The sequence below is a fragment of the Typopeltis vanoorti genome, chromosome 2 (genome assembly GCF_054136105.1).
Source record: "Typopeltis vanoorti isolate ZY-2024b chromosome 2, IOZ_Tvanoo_1.0, whole genome shotgun sequence".
Classification (NCBI taxonomy): domain Eukaryota; kingdom Metazoa; phylum Arthropoda; class Arachnida; order Uropygi; family Thelyphonidae; genus Typopeltis; species Typopeltis vanoorti.
The window spans coordinates 178,595,618-178,609,935 of NC_143550.1; the positions used below are offsets into that span (position 1 = coordinate 178,595,618).

Here is a 14,318-nt window from a genome sequence, read left to right on the forward strand (position 1 = left end):
TGCACACAACCTCACCACATGCCTCTCTGGCAGAATCAATCAATGTTTCCTTCAGAGTTTGCCACTGAATCTCCAAGGTTTGATTCCTGTTCTCAAACTCTTCCATTTTCTTTTCAATAATATTTCTGTATTTTAGTCTACAGTTTACATCTGAGAGCTGCTCAACTTTTATTCGCTTTAAAACTTTCTTACATGTTATTCTTTTCAATATGAAATTCAATTTTATCCTGCTCAAGACTAAATAGTGATCACTTCCAATTTCAAATCCTCTGTACACTCTGGTGTCCTGCACCAGGGAGAAAACATCACTATCAACAATAACATAGTCAATGAGACTTTTCTTATTCCTAGCCTCTTCTCTCCATGTGAATTTGTGCACATTTTTATGTTGGAACATGGTGTTAGTAATAACCAGTCCATGTCCTGAGCAGAAATCCAACAGATATTTGCCATTATTATTAGCTTTGCTCTTTTCTCCAAATTTTCCCAAAATATTTTTGTATGTCTCACAATCATTTCCTACTCTACTATTTAGATCCCCAACAAGGACCAACTTTTCCTTTTTCATTGTGTCAGTTGCTTTTTCTAAAGCCTCAAAAAATTCCTCCACTTCTACCTTAGTAGAACCTTCTGTGGGACCATAGGCACAAATAAGTCTCATTGTCCAGTTCCCCATTCTCATATTTGCCCACATTACTCTACTTGAGACTGACTGCCATTCAAGAAGCTTAGCCTCGTATTTTGTGTTGAATACTATGGCTACTCCTTCTTTTCCTTGATTGTTATTGCCTGAATATAACATTTTGTATTTATTGCTCAGAAAGATCTCACCAGTTTTGGTCTTTTTTGTTTCAGTCACCCCTATTATGTCGATCTGGTACTTATCTAATTCCTCAGCTAGCTCCATTTCTTTGCCATTCAGGCTTCTTACATTGATAGTACCGATCTTTAACTCTGGTGATGTTGAGTTGGGGTTTGTTTTCAGATTTGTTCCAGTAGCTGACTTTTCGTTGTTTGCCCTGGTTCCCTGGCGAAAACAACGGGGGCCTTGTTTAACCGGGCGACGCCCCAGCCGGCATGAAATTTTGTCGTGTTGTACCAGATGCCAATTTTTATATGGTTTATAACAAGTTGTCAGGTCATATTTTATTAGGATTTTTGTTAGCTTTTCAGAAGTACCCTGGATATAAGGAATGGTGATAGATTTAGAGTAATCTCTGTTATGGAGGGATAAGGAGATTGTGGTTAATTGGTTTTAATATTTTCTTGATTTTTTGGGGTTGTACTTAGGGCATTATCTGAACTGATTAATTTTGCCCTGTTATATAGGATTTTAAAATCTCATATTGTTGTGTGTGTGTGTGTGGGGGGGATATTGCTGGTGAAAGTATCTAACTGTATGTGTAGGTTTTCTGTAAATAGAGAAAGCCAGGGATCCATCAGGCTGGCATGTAATCAAAGTGTCTAGGAAAGGGAGATTGTTAATGTTTTCCTTTTCCAAGGTAAACTGGATCCTGGGGTGTTTAAGTGTGTTAAGAGGGTTGTGGAGTGTATCCCAGTCATGTGGCCAAATAGCGAACACATCAGCTATATAGCATAGCCAAACAGTAGGTTTAAGTGGAGCTGAGTTTGAGGCTTTTTCTTCAAAGGTCTCCATAAAGAAGTTGGCCATGGGTGGAGAGAGTGTAGAACCCATGGCTGTCCCTTCTATCTATTTGTAGAATTTTCCTTGCCAAACGAAATAGCCTGAGTTCATGGTGAACTGAAATAGGGATGAGATATTGGGAGGAAATTTGACTTGGATGAAGTCCAAGATATCTTTGAGTGGAACATTGGTAATAAGGAGGAGACATCAAAATTGACCATTATGCCAAATTGTTATACTAGCATATTAGAATATTGGTGCAGGTACTAGCATTACTGACAAATGCAAAAAAGTTCATCATGGTAGCCACATTCATTTCTGACTGCAATCCCAAAATAAATTTGAATGGGTTTATGTAGAAAAATTTAGATCAAAGCTGTAGTCTTTCAAAAGTCTCTCATTGATATCAAAATCACATTAGAAGGAAATCAGTTATAATTTTACATAAAATATATAGGTTAAAATTATCCACTAAAGGCATAAATGCATGATGCCCTTTTGATTCTTTAATAGGCTACACAAGAACAGTCTTTATTTTTCTTTTTATGTAGTTCCCACTCATGAAAGTTTTGTAACAAACCTATAGTACATGCACATGGTGGGTTGTCTAAGGATTTAAAAAAAAAAATTAATTTGATTTAAAAATATGATTTGAAACTTCATATTTGATTTTTTATTAATTTTATATTTCTTTGGTTTTTTTAATTAAATTTTTATAAAGTATAGAAACCATGCTCTAGAGACCAAACATGGAACTTTTTCAAGCCATTTCAAGCCTCCAATGTGGGGTGTGGTCTCCCACTGGGAAATGAAATTCTTCTCCCACCTAAAGAAGAAGAATGAAAAGGGCCATGGGAGGTCCCCTCCATCATGGACATGTTATTCTATTTGCTGGCGTTTACTGCAATCTAAAACTAAAATGAGGATGCTTCTTCTGAAAGGACAGCTTTCTGATTCACAATTTTAAAACTCTTAAGTTAAAATGAATAAACATAGTATTCTTTTATCCATATAATCTCTAATTGAAGTACATCTTTCTCATTAACCCGTTCACCATTATTTGTTTCAAAAGGTCACAGGATAGCATCATGGAAATTAGATGTTCATATTTTTTTGTATTTACATTAGTTTATACATATATATATATATATATATACATTTATATATATGATCACCACATATACATTTATCTCGGTCTTGGAGTCATTAAATCTATTTTTTTCAAATATATACATTTATATACATATATATATATATATATATATATATTTATACACACACACACACACACACACACACACACAAGATCTGTTCAAAAAATTCTGGGATATAATTTATTTAAAATATATACAAAAGCATATGAACTAAAGAAACGTATCTCTTTGAAATATTCTCCTATTGCCCCAATACAGCACTCCCCCCACCCCACCCCAATCATCACCTCGTTCGCATCGCTGGAACTGTTCTAAAGGAATGGCTTTAAAGGAAAAAGTCTATTTAAGAAAGATTTTACGTTAAGGAATTAAAAAAAAAAAGTTACAGGGAGTAAAAAGGCAAATAGAAGGTACTGTATGACTGATGTTCTTTTGAGCCAGAAACTCATGAGTTGAAAGAGCTGAATGAGTTGGCATGTTATAATGATGCAAGCATGATCCACTTTGCAACTTCCTGAGTGTTTTTGGCAGATTTTTTCTCTCAACCAATTCAAAAACCTGCTTATAGAATGCACAGCCTACTCTTTGATCTTGAGGAACAAATTCATAATGGCACACACCTCCAAAGTCAAAGAAAACAATCAGGATTATTTTGACATTTAAAGCACTTGACATGCTTTTTTTTTTTTTTTTTTGGTCAAGGAGAGTTCTTTGTCATCCATTGAGATGACTGAGCCATCGTCTCTGATTCATAACCATGAAAACATTCATCTTGTCTCCTATGATGATGCTTCTGATGAAATCTGGATCTTGATCTTTCCAACTCAATGATCCATTTGATTCTGAGTGACAGCACTAACTTTGCAGCACTCCTCCTCATTTCCAAATCTTCCATCAGAATTACTGTTCAAGAGCTAATCTGTTTCATAGATTAAACAATATCCTGCACCAAACCATGGGTGCAGGATATCGATGGTTGTCCAGAGCGAAAGTCATCATTAATCAAAATTCAACCATCTTAAAACATTTTGAACCACTCAGATGTCTTTGAGCAGCTTAAAATTTTCCCCAAAAGCTGATTTAAGCATTTGATAAGTTTCTATGGCTTTCTTCCAAGTTTGATGTGCACATTCACATGCATTGTTCATTCATCAAAGCACTAAGGGTGACTCAGTCATCTGCAATATTTACGTCATGTAATACATGTGTATATAAATATTTGCTTTCAAAACAATAGGCTAGAATGTTGATTGGATTTTAATGGTACAGATGTGAACACAGATTGATAAGAAAATAACTATTTATTGACTCAATTGCTAATATTTCGCTAGTATTCTATTCAGCATCTTCAGAGCACACAAACAAAATTTGTTACAGTAGCGAGACAACCACAATTTGATGTAACAGTGGGACTAGTATGAGCAATTGTATTGTGTTGTAGTATGCAACACAAAGACTAAAGTCCTAATTAGGCGCCATCTAAGTTGGAAAAAAAAGAGAGAGAGAGAGAGAGAGAAAGCAGGTATTAATTTGGTGTTAGGATGACTGTCTCCCAAATCTTTGGTAGATTTATACAACCATACTTGTAGAGGTTTGGAGTATGTTTCAAGGTTCCTGTAGATTCCAGGAACAACCTCTCTGACTTGTAAAAGCTTCGGTGCTACACAGAATACCAGTGAAATATTAGCAATTAAGTCAATAAATAGTTATTTTCTTATCAATCTGTGTTTGCATCTATACCGTTAAAATCCAATCAACATGTATGACGAACACATAAGCATTTCCACACGGTTGAGAATATGCTAGAATGCCCCATTCTTTAATAATAATTATTTTCCATAATAATAATTTTCCTAGAACTTTTTGAACAGACATTATAAATATATATATATATATATAGAGAGAGAGGGGGGGGGGGAAAGCAAGAAAAAAAAAGACATACCCTGTCACTATCTGTGGTATTACTTGAGCCGAAAGATGCCAAAGATGCTCTCTCTTGGTGGTCTATACTACCTTCATCTAATGAAGAATCTTCAAAGTCCCTAGTAACAAAACAGGTAAAATAAGAGTTAAAGTAGATACTTTATTGGGAACAATGAAATCTGTTTTGAGAAATTTTTGATATAAAAAGGAGGGCTGTGCAGTCAAATGATTCAATATTCAGGCTGTGTAGAAGAAATGGATGTGTGGTGGTAGAAGAGACTTGTATAAGAAGGACAGCTGCACTTAAATAGATTTCACATGAGAAGCTCGGAGAACTAGATCATCATGGGAGGAATGGTGAGAATGCATGCGTAAGTTTAACAATGGTATGCAACTGTGATAATGATATGAATGTCAATGAGAATGGTCATGTATCTGGAAAAGGGGTGGAAATGTGCACTTTGGGTTTAAACCTTTTGAGTGTATCTGGGAGAAAAGAGAAAGGTGTCTGAATGGGTCAAGCTGATTGTAGATTTAACAGTTGGTCATTTGTTATGTCTATACACAAACACCAGAAGCATCAGAAACAAAAGAGTTGAGTTTGTTATTTTAGTGAATATGTTGTAGCCTAAGATTATTTGCATTACTGATCTGGTTATCAGAGTCAGAGGTTGTAACTAGGATTGAATGTAGAGGGTATAGTATTTTTAGCAATGACATAAGAGAGAGGAGGGGAGTACTACCAATGATAATAGAGGACTTGAGTCCAGTTAGGATAGAAACTCACTAAAGTAATAATGGTAATATGTCCCATGCAGCAAGCAGTGAGTTTGAGGTTATCTAGTATAAAGTGAAGGCTAATGGGATGAAATATATGGTGCAGTGACCAGGCAGTTCAGTTGCTAGGGAGGATGAAATGCACTGCCAAATTATCCTGATGGGTACTAAACTGAGTAATCATAATGGATGATCAATGATATAGCCCAGGGATGAGTCCTTGGACCATTGTTGTTCAATATATACCTTAATAATATTGGGATCTGACAAGAGATATTCAACTGTTTGTGGATAATGCAAAACATAGGTAGAACAATCGAGGAAGCTACTGTTATGCAACACTTACAGAATATCCTGAACAGGCTGGAAATGTGGAAAAATGATAGTGCTATCAATTCTATATTAAGTTTAAAGTTATGCAATTTGGCACGATGAGATTTCCAACTGCATATTATATTGGTGGGGTTATGCTATAAGAAACTGATATGCTTGGGATTTTGGAGTTATGGTGGATAGGAATTTGAAGTTCAAAGGTCAAATAGCAAAAACTGCAAATACAACTCAGAGGATAATTGCAATGTGGAAACAAACATTGATATATAAGGAAACAGAAGTCATCCTGCCTCTCTACAAGACATTGATAAGAACATATGTAGACTACCATGCAGAGGCTTCATCTCCTGGTTTGAGAGGGAGGAGGAGGTAAAGAATTTATGGAAAGGGGAACAAGAAGAGTTACAAAGATTATATTGGGATTATGAAATGTAGATTATGAGGATAGACTGACAGTATGTGGAAACTGCAACATTATTTCTCTCCCCATCTTCCATATAACAAAAAATATCATCATCATCTGATATTTTCTGTTACATGGAAGGTGGGAAGAGAACATGGGGAGAGAACATGGCAGTTAAGTTTGTGTGTGGTTAAGAAAGGGATCAGAGCTAGATTTGTCTTTCACAGAGCAGTGAGTGGAAGAGTCTGAGTGTTGAAATGTTGAGTGTATTATGTGTGAAAAACAGGTGATATCATCCAGGCCTATAAACTTCTGAATAGATGGTATAGGATAATGCCTGATGAAATTTTTTGTTATTGGGGAGAGAACACTTGTCATCTATGGAAGGTAAATTTGTGTATGGTTAAGAAAGAGATCAGAGTTTGATTTTTCTTTCACAGAGCAGTGAGTGAATGGAACAATCTGTCTGTTGAAATGTTGAGTGTATTATGTGTGAATGAATTTAAGAGAAAGCATTACATGCCCTCCTTCAATGAATCCTCAATCCCATGGGAGTTTATGATAATAATAATGATGATATTGATATTACTGTTATGTCTACAAGTCACCCACAATACATATCATATATGGTTATACACCTCATCATATACAATATCACACCATCAGTGCATTTGACCTTCTTGGGCAATTAACACTATAGAAAGACTATGAGAAGAACCTGAACTCCTTGCATTCTGCATGAAGTTATTTATTATTAATATTACCAGACTTTCTTAGGGTTAGTAGGTTAATGACAGAAGGTTTTACTGAACCATAATTTAATTACAAGACACAACTCAAACAATGAAATTTTTTCACTTGGTTGTAAAAAAATTAAAGATACCCAGAAATTATATTCTTGTTTAACATTTTATCAAAGTATAAGCAAAGTTTGCACAAGAAGTATCTTCATGACCAGGCTACTTGTATATAGAGGCTAATGATTTCATATTAATTGCCTTAGTAACCTATAATGCAAAGCACACATCCTTTTAAGTGTATATAATGCTATGCATCATGGTAAGGGCACGATAACCAGATTGCTTTTGACCTTTCGTGAAGATACGTCATGTGCAAACTTTCTTTTGCTTATACTTGGATAAAGGATTAAAGAAGAATACAATTTCTTGGCATATTTAATTTAATTTACAACCAAGTGAAAAGACTTTCAACATCTTGCTGTAATCCAGAGCATTTTGAAAATAAGGTATCACAACCTTTCCACTACTTGTACATGGATGATATATGAATTCTGCATTACTTCAACCATGGTATTTTCCCCAGGGCTCCCTGCTGTCACCTCTGTTCTTTGCTATCTATGTGGCTGATCATCTCATGCCCTGTTGCCACTACAATGGACCCTATCTGCAGATGATACTGCAATACTGGTCCACTCCTTGCAACCCAGATTAGCAACCAACAAACTGCAAAACATAGTCTCAGCAGTAGAACAATAGTTCAAAAAATGGCAAATCGATGTTAATCCAGACAAGAGCACTGCAATGCTATTCACAAGAACATGAGTGCCCCAAGAGGGCAAATTTTTCATGTTGCCACCCCCATTCAATGGTAACCAGTAGCCAAATACTTAGGGGTACAACTGGATAAAGGACTTCGCTTTACAACGTCGATCATGACTGCTCAAAAGCAAACAGGGCAATGGAGCAGCTATATCCATTACTGAATCATCGCAGCCGACTAAGCACAGAACTCAAACTTCTGCAATACAAGATGTTGATCAAGCCAGTCCTGATGTATGGCTCATACATGGAGTCACACAGCAGATTCAAATATTTGTAACCCACAAACAATCCAAAACAAATGTTTACGAATAGCGTTTCAATGCACTATTGTTCATAAGAAACATACAGCTTCACTAAGAAGCCAATATTACCTTGAGATCAAAGCTTTCCTATGTGAAAAGGCTGCAAAATTCTTTACAAATGCTGCTATTTACCCTAACCCACTAATCTGCCAAGCAGTAGACTACAGTGAGCATGATCCTGCAAAACACAAATGTCCCAAAACCTACTGAATAGGTAGTTTTTTAAATCTGCTGCCAGAAGCTCAAAATGAGTGAGCCAAAGGCTCAATAATATTCCTAGCCCGTTACCCAACAGTAGACTGAAACAAATATCTCAAGACAAACATCTGAAAACCATACCAAACAAGCAGGTTTTTTTAAGAAAGAGGAAATGAAAAAAAAACCCTCACTGGTAGTCAACAATCCATAATGGGCAAACAAAGTGTTCAATAATATTATTCCTTAATCCAGAAATTTCATTGCAAATACGACAAACTGATAAAGAATCAAAGATCCAATCAATCCACCTTGCCAGAACAGTTAACTGTGGTATCTCTTCTGCAGGGTCTGGTGCCAGTGATGAGATCGCAAGTAAAGGTCAAATTTGGGCATTCTATGACTTACAATAGAACAGGTTCTTTTTTTTTTTATAGTAGCTCCAATTATCAACAATGGGAAGAGAATTTTGATTTTTTTTATAATTAATGAATTAAAATACCATTTATGGAAAGTTAGGTAAAAAGCATGTATTTGAAAAATAGCAATGCAGAATGCAAATTCTTCTTCTTCTTCTGCAGCTTCTCCCACTTAGGTGGGGTCATTGTTGATAATGAGTCTCCTCCACAGGGGTCACTGTTGATAATGAGTCTCCTCCACACCTTCCTGTCTTGGGCACTGTCACCACATCCAAGTTCTTCATCCTCAAGTCCTCTTCTACCAGCTCCCTCCATCTCTTCTTTGGCAACCCACGTTTCTGCCTTCCTTGCACATCCATCTGCATGACCCTTCTTCCCACATATTCGTTCTCCCTCCTCATCACATGACCAAACCATCTCAACCTTGCCTCCTGTATTTTCGCTCCTAAGTTCATAACTTTCACTGTTCTCCTCACATAGTCATTTCTCAGATGATCCTGTCTGGTCACACCGCACATCCACCTAAGCATTCTCATCTCTGCTACTTCCATCCTGCTGATGTTATTTTTCCTCTATAGCATATGTCATAGCTGGCCTCACTACTGTCCTATAGATTTTGCCTTTCAGAGTGATTGGCACCCTCTTATCGCATAACACTCCAGCCATCTCACTCCAGTTCCTCCAATCTGCTTGTATCCTGCATCCCCACTTCCTTCTCAGCTCCTCCATCTTCTTCCACCGTGGAACCTAAGTATCTAAAGTCTCTCACCTTCCTGATGACATTTCCTTCCAGCTCCAGATCTGTCTCCTGTCCACCGCCCACTGTGCAACACATATACTCTGTCTTACTTCTGCTCAGTCTCATACCTCTCTCTTCCAGTACTTTTCTCCATCTTTCCAGTTTAGTTCCCACTTCTTCTTTTGAATCTGCACACAGCAAGATGTCACCTGCATACAACATTGTCCAAGGCGCATCTTCTCTCACCTCCTCTGTTACCACCTCCATCACAATATTAAACAGAAACAGACTTAATGCTGACCCTTGATGCAAGCCAACTGTTACTTGAAAACTTTCTGTCTGTCCCAGACAGGTCCGAACACTTGTCTTCACATTTCTGTACATTTCCCGCACAAACCTGACATATTTCTCAGGAACCTTCTTCTCCCTCAGACACCTCCAGACTTCTTGCCTTGGCACTCTATCGTATGCTTTCTCCAGATCAATAAATGCCAGATGTAGCTCCCTTTGTTTCTCTCGATACTTTTCCATCATCTGCCGTAACCTAAAGATAGTATCTGTTGTTGATCTACCAGGCATGAAGCCAAATTGTTCCTTTGCAATCTCCACCTCCTTCCTCAATCTACCATCAAGAACCCTTTCTAGGCTTTTCATTGTGTGGAACATCAACTTTATTCCTCTGTAATTTTTACAGTCTTGTGCATCCCCTTTACCCTTGTAGATGGGGACAAGAGTACTCTCCCTCCATTCCTCAGGTATATTTTCCTGTTGGCAAACTTTCATGAACAAGTCCTGCAGCAGGTCAATTCCCTCTTCCCCCAGTGCCTTCCATGCCTCCACTGGAATTCTGTCGGGCCCACTGATTTTCCATTCCTCATCCTCTTCATGGCCTCTGTCACTTCCACTCTACTGATGTTCTGCACCATCCCCACAGAAGGCTGCCCATCTTCACTGTGAGTCCTTGCATTTTCCTCATTCAAAAGTCCCTCAAAGTATATTTTCCATCTGTTTCTTATGTCCACATCCCTCCATAATACTCTTCCTTCAGCGTCTTTGATCTGCCTCACATGTAAGATGTCCTTTGCTGCTTTATTTCCACATTTCGCTAGTTGGTAAATTTTTCTCTGTCCTTCCTTTGTTTCTAATTGATCATACAGATCTTGATATGCCATGGCCTTCGCCTGTGCTACAACTCTCTTGGCTTGCTTTCTCTCTCTGTACACCTCTCTCTCTGTACAGGAGAATTTGTCTCACCAAAAACCTCGATTGCAGAGCTCAGGATTACTTTTGAATTATGTTTCCACCAATCTTGTACACTTTCCAGTCCATCTGAAATCCTCTCTAACACCCTCTCCCTAAAACAATTCCTCACACTCTCCTCTTTTAAGCGAAACCACTTAATTGTGTTCATCCCATGGTATCCAGAGGTTCTTATCTTTGATCTTATTTTAAAGTCTGCGCACAGCAGTCGGTGTTGCTGTGCTACTTGATCTGTTGGAATTATTCTACAATTTGTCACCACCTTAAGATGTTCTCTTCTAGTCAAAATGTAGTCAATTTGTGAACTGTTGTTACCACTCCTAAATGTTATCAAATGTTCTTCCCTCCGGTAGAAACGAGTTCACAATTGCCAGATCAAATGCTACTGCAACAACCCTCTCTCCTTCCTGGTTCATCATTCCCACTCCGTGGCCACCATGCACCCTTTCACAGTCTCTATTCTGTCTCCCTATGTGTCCGTTCAAGTCTCCTCCGACAATCACCATCTCATTTTCTTCCAGTTCCCTCATTTCTTCATCTAACACGTTCCAGAACTCATCTTTCTCCTCTGCTGTACAACCAACTTGCGGGGCATATACACATAATACGACCAACCGCTCTTCTCCAAGACCCAATTTCATTCGCATGATTCTGTCATTCCTTCTACCCACTTCCAGTACTTCACCCTTCATTCTGCCACACACCACAATTCCTACACCATTTCTTCCCTCGTTATTTGCTCCACAGTAGAACAATTTATATCCATCTCCCAGTTCCTTTGCCTTTCCCCCCTTCCACCTTGTTTCCTGCACACATAAAATGTCCAACTTCCTCTTCCTCATCATGTCTGCCATCTCTCTTCCCCTTCCAGTTATGCTTCAAACATTCAGTGTTCCCACTTGCAACATCCTCTCCACCTGCTGGGCTCGCTTCTTTAACTGCACCCGACCTTGATGCGGTAGCCCTCGTCCATTTCTCCCAGCTGTAGGGCGATGTGCCTGCGCATCGCTTAAGGGGTACGCCCTAGCCCTTATCTCATTTTCTCTTTGACTCATATCATAGTTTGAGCTCGCACTGAAGTTTTACGACTGAATGCCCTTCCTGACATCAACCCTCGCCATTTATCCGGGCTTGGGACCGGCACCTATTGAGGCTAGCTTGCCTCCTTCAGTGGCTGCATAAGACGAAATGACTTAGCAAGACAGGAAAGACTCACCCCTAGCCCTCGAATACTCTAATAGCATCAGGGGGAAGGAGCAAGGAGAGGAGCAAGGAGAGGAGAAAGAAGCAAAGAAAGAAGAGGAGGGACCAGTCTCCAGAATAATATAACAGATGTATATTACATGAAGTAAGGCATGGTGCAGCATCTGATACCTCGGGTTTGCCATACCCGTACTCACTAAAGTGAGCCCTTGAGGTACAATGCAGAATACAAATGCTTTACAATATTGCAGGGGAGGTCAACTAAGCATCCTTTTGGAGCCAAAATAATTCCTGTAAGACTTAGAAGAGCCACAACCTTGCAGACCGATGCAATGGTATATGAGTAAGTGTGCGCATGGCGAGGTGGGGATGCAGAAGCTATGCCTGCCTGCCACAACACGTTAGTTACACTTCTCTCGCTCATCTATCAATATTGTTACATGTTGTAGCACTAGTCCATTGACAGTGCTTGTTGTTGTTGAACTCTTTTTCAAGTGTTTAGAAATGTTGCATAAAAAATGTAAATATGAAGAAGAACACAGGAGTTTTAGGTAAGACTGGGAAGAGGAGTTTCTTTTTGTGAAACAACAAAGTAACATCGATTTACTTTGAACATGGTCAGAGTAAACTGATGTCCGTGTTTACTAAAGAGGCTAGTTTTATTTTTAACTTTTGCTATTGTACAGGCAAAACGTCCATACAACGAAGGAGAATTTGTCAAGAATTATTGCACAAATAATTTCAGTTTTAGATCCAGATAATAAAAATCTGATGAAACTGATTGAACAGATGCCAGTCTCTAGGCATACAACTGAAAGGAGAATTTCTGTTATCAGTGCTGTCGTTGTAAATAACTTACACCATAACTTGAAAAACTGTGCTGCATTTAGCCTGGCTTTGGATGAATCTACACATATTCCTGACAAACCACAACTAGCTACATTTGTCTGCTTTGTATCTCATGACCTGGACATCAAGGAATAGCTATTGGACTTGATAGCGTTGAAAGATACATGTGGCTCTGACATCAAAGAAGCTCTTGATGTTGCACTTACAAAAGCTTTGGTATCGCCCGAAAAAATCATCAGCATTGCAACTGGTGGTGCTCCAGCTATGAGGGAGCAAACTAAAAAGCTCATGTGGCTACTTGAGAATGATGAATCATATCCTGCTTTCCTATCTGTACACTGCATTATTCACAGTGAACATCTAGTTGCCAAGTGTTTTAAATTTGAACAAGTAATGGAAGTAGTTCTAAGAATTGTCAATTTTATTCGTTCACACCAACAATTAAAAAGCTTTGTCGATGAGTTGAATTGTGACAAGATTCCTAACAACTTATTATGGTTTTGGTTAGTAAAGTGGCTCTCAGTGAGCAATGTATTAAGCAAGGTTTTTTGTTGTTACACCCAATCAAACAGTTTCTTAAAGAGAAGGAGAAAATTATTCCCTCATCTCGGAGACATTCAGTGGTTGTTAGACATGCCATTTTTCACCGATGGTTTCCAGCATCTACAGATAAGTTTCACTTCAAGTGAGAGAAAAACTAATAACCGATCTCGTAATAACCGACCATGATAAGCTTTCTAAGCAAACTGCAACTTTTCCAGAGAGAGAGAGACTTGGAAAATAAAACTTTAAATCACTTTGTCTGTCTGAAGAAAATACTGACAAATTTGTCAGGAGTGAAATTAAAAATGGGATCTTATGTTTTCAAATTAAATGATCTGGCCAAAGAACTCAACAGTCGATTTTGCAACCTTAGAGAACCTGAACCAACATTTGCTTTTTTGGAAAATCCTTTCCTCACAAATGTGCTTGAGTGCAGTTGTCCTATTTCAAAACTAATTGTGATGGATGTCGCAGCTGCTGGAGCTTCTGGAACTTCAAGAAAACGAAGGACTAAAGCTAGTGAAGCAAAGTGGATGTTTCGAAATTGAGTTTTGGAAGCAAGTTCCGGACCAACAGTATCCAACACTTAAGCAATGTGCCAGAAAACTGATCCCCATTTTTGAGACCAGATACTCCTATGAAGCACAGTATTCGACTCTTAAATTTATTAAATCTAAATATAGATCTGTTTTAAATGATGAACATTTGAACGAGCTTGTAAGAACTGCTTTGCCTAATTTTAAGGAGCTTACTAAAGCTTATTGCAATAATTTTTATTAATTCTGTTTTTCTCTCCCTCTTCTCTCTCTTTTTTTTTAAAATTTTGTTCCTCTTTTTTTGTTGTCTCCTCTTCTCTTTTTGTTTATTTTTTCCTGGTAGAGTGTGAAGAGCCGGGCGATGCGTGGATACGAGCTGCATGTGGCTCATAAGCCACGTTGTGGCCACCACTACAATATTGTATTGTGGAAATTTTATTGTGCAGTCAGATGATTTTTGTATTTAGAAATAAGC

General features: G+C 38.1%; 1 protein-coding gene across 1 annotated transcript in view; it reads right to left on the minus strand.

The window, feature by feature from the left end:
• The window catches only part of trio (trio Rho guanine nucleotide exchange factor), a 1,056,141-nt gene that overhangs the window by 382,517 nt on the left and 659,306 nt on the right, over window positions 1-14,318 (minus strand). Inside the window, exon 34 of the mRNA XM_090403001.1 lies at window positions 4,742-4,841. Within this exon, the coding sequence (XP_090259127.1) occupies window positions 4,742-4,841 (100 nt within the window). The remainder of the gene's footprint in view (window positions 1-4,741; window positions 4,842-14,318) is intronic.